Genomic DNA, 16801 nt, shown 5'->3' with positions numbered 1-16801 from the left:
TTGGGATCTGAAATGGCGTGTCATCTATTCAAAAACACAGACTAGAAATTCCCTTTTTGTCCTGACAGAATTAACTTTGTATTGTAAAGTAGTATGCTGAATTCCTTTACTGCATGTTAAATTCTTCATTAGACAATGATATCTTTTACCTCTGTCAGCATGTTAAAGAAATAGTCTAACACCTCCCTTGGCTGAGTGGAGAAGAATTTTATTCAGTACAGCACCATAAAGCAGAGGCTTTGATGTGAATCATCACCTTTAGATTCAGGCCTCATTTCCATGCATTGCTTCTGCTGGTGGGTCCTTGGGGCTCTGCTTCACTTACTCCAAAGAGGTCTGCTCTCTTACAGTACTCTTTCACACTTACTAGGATTTCCTGGCTGGCTTTCCTTTCTTTTGGGGTCATTTTGCTTATTTTTTAGTAGTATGGCTTCTCGCACTTTGAGAGGGAGACTGTGATACCTTCTGGCAGAGCAGTTTAATTTCATTCTGGTTGATCCTGTACAGGACTCCAGCATAGCTATGAGACTTCTGTTTTGAGAAATACAGGCAAAACACCTGACAGTTGACCTGGGAAACAAGACCAGAAACTTGTTTACGTTGTATTTGACCCATTTCTTAATGGAGAAAACTGATGACCTGTTGTTGTATGGTTTTATGAAGTACTAAATACAAGTTGAGCGTTCAAAAGCAGCCCTGCAGGAACAGCCGCACCACTTTGCTTGTGAAGAAGCAAGAAAAGAACGTGCTTTGGTGGTTTTGTTTTGTCTTGTTTTTAATTGCTTTAGAGCTTGATGGCATACTAGTCTTTGGGAACATTATGTGTCCTCTGAGCCGAGGGCTATGCAGAGCCATAGAGGTTAGTACAGAGGGAGCATTGATATCAGACTAGGTATCCTGTCAACAGCTGCTGAGATGTTTGTACTGCTGCTTCAGGAGTGACCCAGTAAAGGGCAGGGTGCTGGGGTCACACAAAGGAGGATGGGGGAGAGCAAGAGCCCAACTGGGATTCATAGATCACTTGCTCCTCCCTAAAAAATAGAGTTGTGAGGAAAATACAGCTAAAACCAAATACATAGCTGTACAAAACTATCATGCTTGCCTTAAGGCTTTTCATTCAATGGTGAAGTAAAATGCACTGTTTTCTGTCCTCTGCCTTTTTTTACTAGGATCAGTGGAGGTCAAATGCTGGTGACATTTGCAGACAGCAAGTCAGCTCTTCGTGTTATGGATATAGATGGTGTCAAAGTAAGACTCTCTCAAACCTATAATAATAATTTCATAACAAATTTCTCAAAAGTGGTTGCTTAGAATGATATAGTTGCATTTCTAGCTAAATCAAGTAGTGTTATTTTAAAGAAATTTAGTGCTCACAAAGTCCTTAGCTTTCACAGCTGCTGGGGCTTTTAATGCAGTATTTCAGTTTCAGGAGGGCAGGAGGTGACTTTTCTTGGAGCTCCTAAGCAGTGCTTCGTATCTGGCCTCTGATACCACTGCAGAATACATGGGTTCAGTCATTGTTTTGGCACTTGAAGCAGTTCCCTGAGATCATGTGTGACTTTATACTGTTGCCAAAGCATTGTCACAATCGTGGCTTGGAGATATTTTGTTTCTCTTAAGTGTATCAAATAAACTCCTTCTACCAAGCTGGAATAACATGATTCATTGGCCTCCATAGCAAACTCAGCATTAGCAGTAGGCGTTTACCTTGCCATCCCCTGCTCTTCCTTCCTACACACATACTCTGCAATTCATCAACCCCCTCATTTATGCTGACAAAACTGTTTGTGGGGCTGCACTATAAACTTAACATTGAAGTAATGGATTTAACCCTCATTCTTCTTTCATATTTGGAGTTTTATCTATTAATTTGGCTCATTTCATTGATGTAATTTATAGCACAGACGCAAACACAGTTGTATGTGCACAATGTGTGAAGGTACTGAGAGCCTGATTCAGGAACTTTCCAAAGTAATTTTGCTGCCGAAGCTGCTGCCTTGGACACATCTTACCCCAAATGTCATGGAGCAACACATATAAGCAGCTGTGGTCTTAATCTGTTTAATAATGTACTTTCTGTATACGTCAACCATCATATCTGGGATTTTCTGAGCAGACAGTATCCTTACAGATGGCATCAGGTAGCAAATTCTTGTGTGTTTTAAAGCTACTGACTCAAAAATGGAACCCTCCCACACCTTTATTACTATCACAGTATCATTTTGACAATATTTGATGTTTCACCTATTTCTCAAGTACTTCCCAAATGCAGCAGCAGTGCTTTTGAGCTGTGAAGTTAATTTTCTTTGAAGAATATTGTTACAGTCTGAAAACTTGGTTATGGGGATAGGAAGAGTGCTTCCTTTTCATTTAGCTTCTGAAATGAAGCTTTAGTTATATCAGTTTCTGAAACAGTTGTACAACAGATTGGCAGCACTTCCTTATTCTCTTCAGGTGTTCTCATTTTGTGAAGTTGCTTGGCAGGGGGAAACAATTCTTTCTTTGCATTAGGTCAGAGGCAGAACAGTGAAGATCCGGCCCAAGACCAAGGACTGGCTAAAGGGCCTTCAGGAGGAAATTGCTCGAAAACGGGACAGCATTGCTCCCATGTCCCCCATGGCAAACTCCTGTCTTCTGGAAGAAAATTTTGACTTCTCAAGTTTGGACTATGACTCAGAAGGTGAGCAGCTGGTTTCTAAGCTAAGTTGTGAGAAATTGCTTTGCTGACTTTGGTTGCACAGAGAAGGTACAGTATGAGTGTTAGTGGTATCTTAATTTGTAATGAAGCCACACTTCTTAAAAAGAGGATTGTAACTAAAGCCACGACCTGTCGCTGTACCTGGGCAGAGAAATGTTGCTTAGATCATCCTATCAATTCAGTGTTGTAACATATGTTAGCAAATCCAATGTACGGTACAGTTGTCTGTATAGAAACAAACTGTAATGAAACACATGGGTTACACAAGAAGCTTGCCCAACACATATATTAAATTCATTGATTGGTAGTAGAGAGAGACAGAGAATGCATTTGCTCACTAAGTCTTTATCTAATATTTTAATTCAGGTGATATAGTGGAGGATGAAGATGATTATTTAGATGATGCTTTGTGTCAGCACCTAGTAGCAGACACAGCAGAAGATATGCCTGAGGGCTGCGGACATTTCACATCCATAGGTCATTCAAACAAATCTGGACAAAACACACGGCTGTATAAAGGTAAATTACCTACATTCCTTAAAGTAAGACCTGAAGGTTTGTTGTTTGTTCTCCTTTTGTCTCTATTTCCTTGCTCATTTATATTTTCATTGTAGGTCCTCTAAAGGTAAGGATCATTTTTTTGGTACATGTTCATGCTCAACCCCCCTTGAGTTAGTGACTGTAACTGAGGCATAACAGCAATACAAATAATAAAGCTTAGATCTTCCTTCTCTCCAGCCCAGGGCAAGGCAGGAGTGCTGAGAAATCCTGGTTTCCTTTTATAGTCAGGAGAAATTAAGTCTTTTTATCCATTTCATGTTGTTCAGCACCAGAGCATACACAAAAAATTGTCCGTTATTTTCTTATTAGTGAGGGCCAGAGCAAAATCAAACCAAAGGAATCAGTGATAGGCTTGACCCTGGCCTTTGAGCAATAGCTGTGGCAGTGCAGTTAGGTGTAAGCTGGACAGTTCAGGAGGTTGTTGTGTTGAGATTACTTACTTCAAAGAAGCCTAGAGTTTCTCCTTTGTTCCTATTTTATTTATTTCTGAAGAATTCGCAGCTCACACAACAGGTATATTCATTCTTTTAGTGCTTTAGTGTTACCTTTTTTCCTGGTCACATGGCTTGTTTGCACATTATTGTGAAATGACTTGGTAAACAGAAGATAAAGCTGTGAAAAGAATACAGATAAAAACTGCAGCAAGAACTAGCCAAGCCAGTGGTGGTCTTATAATGGGATATGATCAGGACATGCTGTGGTGACCAAGCATTGACAGGCTGGGCCACGTATTAAACACTTCATCATGACAGCAAGTGATTCAGTAGCTGTCTTTCTACACTCTCTCAGAAGTGCTTTGTCTTCTGACATAAAAGTGAAAACTTTAATACCTTCAAAGGTTGAGTCAGAAGTAGAGTTCAAAAAGATTAAATGAAATTCGTAAGTTTACACAGACAGATTTTCCAAACAATCAGAGTGATATACAAGCTTTCTTGCCCACCTTGAGTCATAGGCTGGGTGCAGTGTGGCCAGACCCAGAAACCTAGCCCTGAGCCGAGGAGTAATCTGTCGGTATTAAATACTGTGAAGCCAATCACTTTGTATTATAGGATGCCTTGCCCTCCAAACACCTCTGGCCTACTGTGTGATGATTCATTAAGCTACAGAGAATTGCAGTGATTCTTTTCACCCACACTAACTCTTCTCCACAAAAAATATCACAAAGTAAAGGGAGATTATAAAGTATAGTTTGAAGGAGGTCAAGGTGGGGTCATGATCTCACACAACTCAAAATATGATATATTCAATCCATCTTGAAAGTCTCTGCAATTTCAGATGCCTCCATAAGCCTTCAGTTCTGCCTGAGCAACTCCTAATTGAAGGTATGACGATTGTATAGCTGGTGTTAGACACAGATGGAAACCAATGACAGACAGGACAATGTGTACATGTGTTTCTAAGGTCAAAGAAGGGCATAGCCTCACAAAATGGATGTCCTGGGGAGCCATTGCCTAAAACCAGCAGCCTTTTAGGGGAAGGGATAGACTGGTGGTGGCTGGTTTTTGTCTCGTGTTAGTGTCAGAATTTCAAGCCGTGCATTTAGGCACCTGCATGACTCCTTGGATCCTACAATGAGCCTGTATCTGCAGCTCAGAAGTATTGAAAATGCAGAGAGAAGGGGGAGGGCAGGTTGGGCAGATCACAGGCTGTGTCTATGTGGCTGCCATCCGCTGCTGAGTGGGAGTAGGAAACTGTGAGGCAGCTCAGTATTCCCTGCAGAGCACAGCTTTCTGAAAAACAGGAACTTGTGTAAAAATGCCTGAAGTATGAGAGACTGCTGCTACACAATTCCTTCCCCATCCTCTCCAAACCACAGGGACGAAACCAAACCCAGTGGATTTTGGAGCCCTAAAGAACAGAGCTGCATGGCTTGGCAGCCATGGCAGGGTGAGAGAACTGAAGTGAAAGCCCTCAACTTCAGCATAAAGTAATCCATACTTCTTGCCTCTCCAGCTGTCATAGAGGTTTAGACGTGATGAAAGACTGTGTAATAGCCTAGTCATGTAAAGTGCAGCCCAGGGCTAGCAGATTGAGCTAGGTATACCTGTTAGGAGACGTTGCTGGAAAGCAGAGATGTGATGAGTGAGCCATTCAGACAAATTTTTCTCTGGTATAAAAACAGTTCTCCCAAGCAAGGAAAGCTGTCTAATCCTCAGAGGGAACTCCTGTGTTTAGGAAGGAAGAGCAAGGGATCCACTGTGACTAGCCTCCTCATGGCTGCCATGACACAGTTTGAATGAGAGCAGGTTGCCGCCAAGTCTGGCTGTGAAAAGCTCAGAATCTAACAAGGTGACTAGCAACCCTGAAACCAGATGCAGGCAGTCTTTGTATCGGCACAAACAGGTAATAAATGCTGGAAAAGGAGAGAGAGAGAGAAGCGTTTGACAAAAGGGTAGATGTTTCCAGGAGTGGAAGCAGGAAGACATTCAGGGAGAGCAAAACAATACGAAAGGAGCCATGTCGTGTTGCTGAGATACCTGGTTGAGGCTTGCCATTCTTAATCATCTCTCTCCTGACCACCTGGATTTGGTGCATCTCACCCAGCGGGTATCTAATACAGAGCCTTTCTAAAATTCCCCTAGATGATACAGACCTGGCTGATTTGAAGCAAGAGCTGGAGGCAAGTGGGGAATGCCACCGCCGGTCTCCAAGCAGGTCTCTGTCCATTCCTACCAGGCCTCGGCCACTTCAGCCACCACAGAGGCCTCCCCCTCCTGGTGAGTCTAACTTTCTTTACTGTTGCGTTGGCCCCAGCTTAACAGTTTTGCCTGCCATTTCTAGGTGACACAGAAAGTAATACCTTGTTCTGAAACAACAAGCCATTGAGGTACTTGTACTTACTTCCCAGTTGGTTTCAGCCCAACTATGGCTGCAGTTAGCAATGGGAGAAGTTTGTCTTTAGGACGACAGATACTCGACAAAAAAATGCCCTTAGTGAGGATGGAATGGCCCATATGTTTCATACTAACTCATCACTCAGCAAGTTGACCAGCCACTTTGTGGCAATAAAAATAAATATCAGTATTTATGCCTCCTGACTTGCAAAGTCACTGAATGTTTTCTTACAGTTTGGGTTTTTTCTGACTTAATTGTAACCTTCCTTTTAAAAAGCTTTGATGAAATACTTGTTTTGGACAGTTCTTTTTCCTTTCCTGCTTTGCAAGCAATTCCTGCTTGCTTTTGTGTTTATGAAAGAAATGCAAAGTGGCTTATGATTTTCAGTGAGGCACAAAGGGGAAGTGATGCTCTTTACCTAAGCTCTACCCACCTGAGATGCTATCAGTGCTATGCTGCTCCTGTTTTTATGGCTACTTCTGGCTGAATGCTGATTGCTACATCAGCATAATCATCTTTGCCTTCTGTAGGACACGAGCTATACATCACATTTTTCTTGCAGCCCCAAAGTCTCTCTTTGTGCATATTTTCCAGTCTTAAATTAAAGGTTCTGTCAGACTCACTGCTGGAAGATGAGTTCTTTGGGATTATTCCCATTCATTTCTGAGTCTCTTGCAGAGAAGTGACAACACTGGTATCTGTATTTCTGTGCTTGGAATGCAATGTTAATGCTCAGCTGAGGTTATTAAATTAATTAAATGGAAGCAAGACTGCTTCCTCATACAGTTCAAGATTTCAGCATTTTATGCAGTGTTGAGATTTTTTTTTTTTCACCTTAGATTAGACCAGTAACTGTTCAGCCCCTCATTCCTCCTAGATTAAAGGGTTTTGCTCTTGGCAATCAGGCAGAGGGACTCAAGGTCCCCATTGTCCTACAGGAAGATCTTACCTAATATGTCTGCCCTTGGAGGAGCAAGGAGGGTGACAGTGTCTCTCTTTTATTTATCACAATTTCAAAGCACATTGGTTTTGCTCTATTGCAGATAAAATGTTGTACCAGGTCTTGAATGTGAAAAGCCACTTTTATTCCTCTTTCAGCTGGAACATCAGGCAAAAAGTCCCCCTCAGATGGTTCCCTCTCTCCAGGAAGCCACTCCACCTGCTCCATCCTGGCAATGGCAAAGCTGCTACCTGGAGCCCCTCAGCAGCCAGTGAGTCCTGCCACTCCGCATTGTCCATGCCCATCTACATAGATGCTGTAGATACTGAGCATCACATACATAATGCACCCATCATACAAGGAAGGAAGTCTTATCACATGCCTGAGCTGGAAATGCTAAGATGAACTTCTTGTACTGTAATACTAGACTGTAGGACCTGCTAGACACCAGAACAATGTTATTAAATTGCCAGGAATTAGAATGGCTGAAGAGGGAGAGAGAGAATTGTGCAAGACCAGGGCACTGTTGGTTTATTCCACGTGCTGCTTTCTGACAGATGCTAACTTGAATTTTCAACGCCATGATAATATGCTTTAATTCTTTTCTCACCTCTTTTTTGATGGGCCATGCTAGTGCCCAGCAGCATACAAGAAAAGTCTTGACCATTGCCAGCAAGGCTGCTAGCCCTCCGAGTAGACCAAGACTGAAATGTGGAAACACTTCCCCACTCCTTTTTTGTTGGGTGAGAACCCTAATGTATTGAACAAGGGTCTAGCTGTGGCAGTAAGCCATTGGCCTATCTGTCGGCTGGTAACAAAGATGTAATATCTGCCAAAAGACTCCCCACCATTTCTGTAGTATTTATAGATTGCTGAAAGGCTGCTGGCAAAACTAGATTTTTACAGGTGTGTGAGCTTAGCTGTAAGATTACAGGTGTACAAGAAAAAACAGTTTTCTCAAGATGACTCATTATTATTTTTTTTTAAAGCCTAAAGTCCGGACTGGAATAAGTAAACCTTACAACGTCAAGCAGATCAAAACAACTACAGCTGAGGAAGCAGAAGAAGCTATTAGATGTCTTATGGAAGCCAAAGGAGGTGAGCACAGCTTTCTAAATGACTTCTAAAAATCTTTAAATAAAGCAAACTGTAGGTGTATTCATCCTTTCCATCATAGCCCAGATGCACGTATTTCTATTCAGCATCTCACCTGAACATTGACATACACATTCTTGCAAGATTGTACTTTGTGTTCTCTGTCAGTTTTGGTAATATTAACCTTTATTTTTCCAAGATGACTCAAGTTGTATATTTTGTTGTAGAATCTGTTGCTAGGAGCACCTTGGGTTATTTATGTCCAGACTTAGTCTGAGAAGTTAAAATATAAAGATGGGATCTTCCTAAACTGATGGCACCTGTGTTATCTCAGGGTTGCATAAAGGATATTTGCCACTCTATTTAGCGAATACTCACTATTCCAAGCAGGACTAGAGAGCAAATACAGCTATGGGAGAAATAACCTGGATTCTGTTCACATTTGGACAACAAGTATAGTTGTAACCTAGATAGATAGAAGCTTGCACCACTTTAGCTTGAATAGTTACACTAAAAGGCTACTTTGTGTACAGGTTCTCCCTGTAATCCCTGGAGAAGAGTGCCTCCTGCAAGGGAGGTTAGAGCAGGAAACTAGGTTAGGCATTGAAACTTAGGCAGCATGAATATACCCTCCAGAGTTGCAGGTAGTCTTTGTGCTGATGCTGTATGAATGAAAAAAAATGCAGTATGACTGAGATAGCTACCTGAGTTTGCAAGGCTCTCAGTTTAGGAGAAAAACATCCCCTTTCATTTGTAAATAGAGCAAATGCAGTTTGGAATAATCCAAAGGCATCTTGATGTTTGTTCCTTAGAGAGTGCTGTATATTCGGTTTTTAAATCGGATTTACTCTCCATTAATTTTGAAATTCACAGTAAGCATTCCACTCAGTCCCACTGAGAAAGAGCATCACTTTCAGTCCCTTGTGCTGTACCACCACTTGGCATTTACAGTTCTTCCCAAAGTACAAGATGTGCTCAGTATCGTTATCTTGATTATCCAGATAAGGAGACAAGGGCAAAAGGAGACTCAGGACTTGAGTCTAGTACTCCTGAACTCTCAGGCAGTGTTTTATCCACTTGGCCAAATGGTGGCACAGCACTGCTGTTTTGGCATGAAATTATTTCAGACAGGGGATTTTTTTTCCCCTAACTGCCTCTTACAAGTGTGTCAGGATTGCAAAGCTCTGTGTTTATTTCTAAAACCTACCTTCCTTGCCTGAGAGCACTCCCTTTAGGCATGCACATTTTGGGACACATGACTGTGAAAGAAATTATCTTGAAGCTACATTCTGATCAAGCCAAGACGCTAATTGTTTTTGCTTTCAGGACTACAGGATGATGCAGTAAAGCCTGCTCCAACTAGAAACCAAACGTTCACCAAACTCGAGCCTCTTCCCAGCATCACAAAGTCAGCATCATTTCAAGGGTCGCAGGCAGGACCAGCGCTTGTGCCCCATCGCCCGCCACCCAAAGTTCCAACTACAAAAAAGCCAGTACCTCTGCAAAGGACCGGAGTCAAGGCAGAAAATGTAAGATAGTTGCAGCAAAATACATTGTAGTCACCAAGGCATAAAAGTGTACTAGGAGATCAGAAATGAAAAACAGCCTTGAGTTCCTTACTCAGCCATATTCAGCTTTTCTATTTGTCAGTCCATTCTCTTAGATTTTGTTACTTTTCTTCTGGTTCGTCTGAATCTTGTCAGGATTTAAGACTCATCCGTTCTTTGTCACAGTGTTTACTTTTGACCACATCACGAGTGGTCTGCTCTGTATTGATTTAAGGCAGCTTCTCCATCAGTATGCTCCTCTGTGTCCTGTTGAGAACATCTAACTTTTCTTACGCACCTTATAATGGGATTCAGCCTTTCACTTTGGATTCTGGATTCTACTCAAGAGTTCAGGTTCTTAAAAATACCAACCTGTAGGTGTTGCGGGTTTAATCTGTCTCTCTGTCAGGTCTCTACAATGAAGATAATAGTTCTTCACCTCTAGAGCTGCTAGAATGAGTAATGGTGAAAGCAATTTAAGTACAAGAGAGAGACAAATATAACCTTTTATATTCTTCCTTTGACAGAACCTCTGCTAGGAACCTCTGTTCTAAGTTGTTAGGACTCCTGCCTTACCTTCCTTTGTGAAGGCATTCACTCCTTCTCTATCATGGACTTCGTGCAATCTCTACTTAAGAGATTCACAAAATTAAAAAAAAAAAAACAAACCCAGACAAGTGTGTGCCCTTTCCTTGAACATTCCGTAAGAAGGAACAGTCTGTTTATGTTGCCGCCATTCCCAAGGCACTCCTGAAAGGTGCTGAGAGGGACTCCTCTGCTGGTGTCAGTTACATGAACTCTCCCACAGGAATATATCTATTGCACTTTTACTCTATCCACTCCTTACTCTGAGTAAATTCAGATGGGAGTCATGTACTTGAAAACCTTTACCTGATCCACCTCTATCGTTAAAAAAGCATGCAATCTATTGTAGGCAACTTAACAACAGCATAGAGACAGAAGTGGCAGGGGATATGTTCATCGTGAAATACTGACTGAGTATTTTGATGGCATTAAAAAGCCTGTATATTTTAATACTATGGGAGAGTAGCAAAGAATTAAAATGCTTTCATTCAGTCACACTAAGTGTGAGAAATCTGAAGCAGCCACTGCCCTCTTAGTCTGAGCTGGGCTCCACTTATTTATGTATTTTAAAATGGTGAATATATGCTAGATTGTGCTTCGAGAGTTTACTTTTAGCTTCAGTTCCTAGCATCAGTGAGACATGACAGAGCCATTAATACATTTCTTGGGTTAGCTTAAACTAATTGTCCTTCAGCCTTAGGTATCAGAATGTACCCAAAGGCATGTGCTAATGGCCCCGTTAATTTAGCCCTCCCTATGCATTCTTGCTTAAATAATGTTAGCCAGCAGAGAGATGTAACAAATAAATAACTCTTCAGAACTGTGTTAATTTGGCCCGGAGCAAAATCCTAACATGAAAGAGAGATGGTCAGAAAGACATGTATTTCTCATACAGGGAGTGAACAGGCTGTAGGATCCTTGTCCTCAAATAGCACTCTGTAAATGAACACGGGTCCAACGCACAATGCAGGAGAACAGAACCAAGCAGGTACAGTGTAAAACTGTGCTGTCAAGCCTCCTCATTGTGCTGCTGGTTTTTTTCTTCCAGTACTGTCAGCTTTTCTCAGTAATGCCATCAGTAAGACTTGCACTAGTAGTGACTCAGAGTTTAAGGTACCCTTTTTGTTCTCAAATTTCTTGTTACTTTTCCCCCTTAGGCTATGTCTACAGAAGACCAATTTGACCAACAGACAGTACAGTCTCCTTTTGGCTTGACAGAGCCCTGTCTAGAAGCTGGAGCTATTCTTAGTCCGACAAGGATTACTCCAGTCCCTAAACCCAGAACACCACAACCTGGGAAGCCTCAGGAGAGCAGGGGGAGCAGTGAAAGGCAGGCCCCCTCAGCAAGCATGGCTGAAGCCATTGCACTGTCTCCCTCAAACGCTTCCTTTGCCCCAAAGGTGCCACCACGAAGAAAGAAGTCAGCTCCTGCAGCTCTTCATCTGCAAGTTCTCCAGAGCAGTGACAACCCACTTTTTAGTGGGTTAATGTTCAGCTCCAACAACAATCCTGGGTTCTGCCCCCAGACTCAGGATGCTCATGTCCCCACACAGTTTGATGTCTCGGCTCCTACATCCTCTGCCAGCACAGAAAACAACACAACTAAGCAGTTAGCACCAAATGCCGCAGAATTGATGGCTAACCTTCAGGGCCCTCCTGTACCAGGAGGCCAGCATCCTCAGCTTTCAGATACCAGCTCCCTTCCAGAGAACACCAATCTTTTGGATGTGGATGTGGATTCTTCCTGCCCTCCTTCCATACAGGCAGCATCAGATACTTCTCCAGCACGCACTCCAGAAAATGTAAAATGCCCCAGCTTGAAAGATTTCAGTCACTGGGTTACATTTAGTGACGATGAAGACAGTAGTGCACTGTCAGAAGGGTTCAACAAACTGCTTGTCTTAGAACAAAACAAAAATACCTTGAAGACGACAAATACTGATTTAGAATTGTAAAATTTTGTCTCCTTAATGTTCCTATAGAAATCATAATTATGGTGCAAAACAAAAATAAATCTTTTGCACAAAGATTTTTATTTAAGGAAATAGATCATCTGTCCATGCTACATTTCATTTTCATCTTTAAAGATAAAGATACTGCCCCTGGAGGGAAGAGTATAGAGTATATACAACCTAACATTATCTACAGCTTGTTTGAAAAGTTATTTCTAAGTTATTTCTTTTTATTAATCCATCTTAAGATGTTCTATTTCATTTCGGGTACAAATTGTATGTAAGAACATGTAATGGTGTATGGAAAAAAGATTTTAAGAAAAACATTTCCTGTGAAATTTATATATTAATCAATTTCTGTCACTTGAAATAAAGCACCCTTATCTTGAATCCTTAGACTGCTACAGTTACTCTAGACCAAACATCCAAAAGGAGAATATATACCAGTGTAACTACAGCAGTAACGCTGGTATTGTTCTGCTACTTGGTTTCCACTGTGGAAACAAGGCTTAGACAGTATCTTCTTGTGGATCTTAACTAGCTGCAGTGGTGGCAAGCCCTAATACTTACCTTGTTAAACTCATTCCTGTGTTGAAAGTAAAACGAAAGGTGTGTTCTAGGAGGCTGTAAAGCAGAACCATGAGAGGTGGTGCCCAGGCATCAGCAAGAAATGCCTGTTCTTATTCCAGACCAGGCAAGTGAACCCCCATATTACAACAGACCTCTCCTAAGTGCTATGCTGTTAATGGCACTGTAATAACATGCCTCAGCTACTCTAAAAGGACTGGGTAGCCTCTCAAAATACTGCTCTGACCTATGATGACATCAAAGGCATCCCTAGCTGGTTTTCTACCACAGTCCCCAAACTCACCCTGTTCTTTTTGTTCACACCAAGCCAACTCTAAACAACATACTTTACAATGAAATAGCACATGGACAATGACAGTCCCTTTTAAAGAAACACTGTAGTCTGCTTGTGTATTATCTATGCAAATACTGTGGAAGTATGGTGAATAGCCAAGACCCGCTGATGACATAGGTCATTAGCATATTAATGTATTATGCTAAAGACAGTTTAATAATTCAGTAGCATCCCTATTCCCGTTCTGCCACTTTGTAAGAAAATGCCATGTTAGTCCTTTATTGCCCCAATGCAGGTGAGGAAAGAGCTGGTCTTGGAACCTAAGTTTATGCACGTGTAACAGGCTCTTGTGTCCTGAAACTAGGCAACAAGCACATGGCTGGCGATGGCAGAACCCTCTGGCAGAGAGGAACTGTCACTTACAGCCTAATACTGAGTTTGCCCACCCACAGTAAAGCTCAACTTGGACACCAAACTAGTAGGGGGTGGAAGTATGTAGAGCTACTGCTCCCGCTGTGCATTTCTGCTGATCAGCAGCTATGCAGTCTGTTTATTTTGTACCAGGGAAGGAGCTGCCCTGTGCTTCCTATTCACCTCAGCAGCTGTGGTAAAGCTGTGCTGCAGCCCTGAAAAACAGTAGGATCACCAAACATGATCCTGGGGAGGCTGAGAAATGGAACTAGACATGGGCCACTGCAGCTAAGACCAAGGACAAATTTAAGAAGCATGTGCACCGCTCTAAATAAAGCTGTTGCCCAGGTGCACTGTGGATCCATACAGGGAGTGTACCTAGGAGGCAGTTGCAACACATAGAGTAAGAAAGGCAAGTGCAGGTTCTTGCAAAAGAGAGGTTTAAAAGATGATCATGTTCAATGGTTCAGTCTACAACAGCCTAGACCAGGGAAGCACCCCCTGCGAACCACTGCAGGAACTCCAGGTAAGTACTCCCGTGCGCCTGCTTTGCTTCTCCTGTACATTTACCCAGTATTCCACCAGAGCCTATAAGGCAGGTGTTTCAGGTGAGTCTATAAGTCACTTACCACTTCAGACTCATGAAGTATTGGTGCTCCGCTCAGACTCGATGTTCATTATGAAGTCATCTCGTTCATTAGCAAGCCAGCAGTCATGCTTCTCAGAAGCCCAGGATTTTGGCGAGGATAATCCATGGTGCTAAATGCGTCTGTTATCATCTGCTCTGGCTGCGCAGGCTTTTGCCTTGCCTGTGCAGTAAAATCATACACTATAGATGCCATTTGTTCAAAGCAGGCAGTTAAAAATGACAAAACAGATTGTGACTTGTCATGGTAACTTGTTAAGAGAAGCATCAAGATCTTTTATTATTAAAGGAAGGAGAGCATTTTTAAGCAGTTGGTGAAGCTGAAAAAAAACCCTCATTTTCAGATTTTTTTTGCAGAAAACATGTATTAAAAAAAGTTCAGAGGTTTGGGGTTTTTTCATAGGAAAATTAATTGGCTTGTTCTCAGCTTCTTGGAAACTGGGAATTCAGCCATTTTCTTACTTGCAACGCCTACCTGTTTCACTGCCACTGCCAAATTTTGAACACAAGACATCCTGTAAGAGAGGATACTGCCTTTGTCTGAGCACCTGCCATCCTCCTCTGCTCCCTCGTTTGCCAGACATTTTAAGAAACCCCTCAAAACCTTCAGAGGCCAAACCAGTGAAACCCAGTGCTAAGGTTCTTACGCAAGTGTCAGTTTAACATGGTAGCAGGCTGGGGAATAATGCCGAAGCAAGACAGTTATTTCCTTACAAGATGACACAGAGCCTGAGCCTCTTCATCCTCCTCTTAAAAAAAGAGTGAACATTTATGGGCACATTTCAGTATAAAACATTAAGAGCAGTAAAAAAGAAAGAGTATGTTATATGACCATATCCAACATTTTCTGCAAAGATAATTAACAGCTCTAGGACAGCTAATTTACATGTTAATGAAAGTGTTAGCAGGAAAGCCAATTAAAGTGGATTTATACAAGTCAAATAAAATCTGCTTTATTACTCTCCTTGAATAAGAAAAGTATCTGGCCTTTAGGATTATATCTTACGTCTATGTATGTGGCAAGCTGCCCACTGAAGTATAAATCCCTGCAGCTAGCTGGTTTATACTATCAGTGACAGCATATACTGTTCAATTGCAGCAAATCAAGGGAAAGGAACAGACAGTCCAGCTGAAAAGGTTACAGCAAAGAATGAGGAATCTCCTGTCTCAGTATATTATCTTCCGCACTGGTGCCCAACACCCCAGCCAAGTGTTTTTTCAGAGGGAGGTGCTTGTGACCTGGGTTCTAGTTTTAATGGTCAGGAGGAGGTAAGCAGGGCCAGACTTGCTCTGCGTTTGGGAAACCACTACACAAAACTCAGGCTGCAGGAGGTGGTGGTTCTTTCCTTCTCATTCAGAATTAAGTTGGGCCCCACCACAGTGTGAAAAGAAGCCAAGTAACCTGAACCATCGTTACCTGACATCTGCAACTAGGGAACCCACAGCACGGCTCTGTCCTCAGCTCTGCTGCCCATTCTCACTGGGACATTATCAATGGAACCCAAGGTTCTCAGTGATAGCTATCAATCAGTCTTGAGTGCCATATAACAGGTGGTAGGGAGTGGCCATCCCATCACATTTTTCATGTTGTAAACCCAGCACTTGGAAATCTTAAAGTGTTGAAGCTGGGCTGGGAAGCCAGATATGAATATCTGGGAAGCCAGATATGCAAGTATATAAACTGCTGTGTCCTTATTTAATGTGAGAGACTTTGGCAAGAGACTAACACCATGTGAGCACACCCAGGACCCTGTAGTCCCGAAACTTTAAGTTGCTACAGGCATCCTGGTTGTTCAGCCACATATGTGTGTGGGTGGGTAAGTGGTCCTCCCTGGTATAGGAACTGCCCACGTTAATTTTTTTAGGTGGGTGATCACTGAAAAAAAAACCAAAGAAAAAAAGAACCAAACCCAAAATATTGTTTAGAATTTCTATTCTGACACAACAAAATTTTTGCTTTTTCCTTTTTGTCCAGAATTGACATTTTCACCAGATGGAAAATTCCTCCTTTCTAGGTAGCTGCTCTGCCTGGCACCATGGAGCACAAATCACAGTGAAAGCCAGTTTGCACTACTGTAATCACAGCAATTAAAGACTTAATGACTGTTGCTACTAGAAATACCAATACAGTTATACAAGAGTGCTGGACAACAAGTGCATGAGGATTGACAAATTCCTATTAGTGCTTCCTTCCTGTCTTACTGTTTTAGTCTTGGATGCCACAACGCAGATGAAATACTATCTTCTCAGACAATTCACACATACCTGCTAGCCACATCTGCAGCTGGGTTCCCAGCTAGATGGGATTAAAGGCATAGGTTTGAGACCTAAGAATTTACATAAAGGCACTATTCTGAATTAATGTGACACCAGGGAAGCATGAAAGCATGAGCTTCTAATGGGAAGCAGACATGAATTCTATCCAACAGACCCTCTGGCCTTCAAAGCAATGTCTGTACATGGTTGAGGAGACAGTTTTGCAAAATCTAAAAGCTCAACTGAAAAACTGTTCAGTTTGGACAAACTGATGACTGGCTGTGCCCCCCAGTACTATGCCTTTTACCGAAGATGAAGGGTAAACATTACATTCTTCCAGCATAAGACAATCACTAAAAAATAATGCAGGTCTTTTTAACAAAAGCGAACATGATCCAGAGCATTCATTTGGT

The 16801-nt window shown here is 42.0% G+C and overlaps 1 protein-coding gene across 1 annotated transcript in view; it reads left to right on the top strand.

Annotated features, from left to right (window-relative positions):
• The window catches only part of SYNJ2 (synaptojanin 2), a 68199-nt gene extending 55983 nt beyond the window's left edge, over positions 1-12216 (top strand). The window contains exons 20-27 of the mRNA XM_010581837.1: positions 1170-1248; positions 2512-2680; positions 3065-3217; positions 5842-5976; positions 7193-7305; positions 8024-8132; positions 9456-9658; positions 11419-12216. Of these exons, the coding sequence (XP_010580139.1) occupies positions 1170-1248; positions 2512-2680; positions 3065-3217; positions 5842-5976; positions 7193-7305; positions 8024-8132; positions 9456-9658; positions 11419-12216 (1759 nt within the window). The remainder of the gene's footprint in view (positions 1-1169; positions 1249-2511; positions 2681-3064; positions 3218-5841; positions 5977-7192; positions 7306-8023; positions 8133-9455; positions 9659-11418) is intronic.
• Positions 12217-16801: the final 4585 nt, after the last annotated feature.

Source organism: Haliaeetus leucocephalus, unplaced genomic scaffold (assembly GCF_000737465.1).
Source record: "Haliaeetus leucocephalus isolate CR32 unplaced genomic scaffold, Haliaeetus_leucocephalus-4.0 Scaffold819, whole genome shotgun sequence".
Classification (NCBI taxonomy): domain Eukaryota; kingdom Metazoa; phylum Chordata; class Aves; order Accipitriformes; family Accipitridae; genus Haliaeetus; species Haliaeetus leucocephalus.
This window is presented reverse-complemented; position numbering and strand designations above follow the sequence as displayed.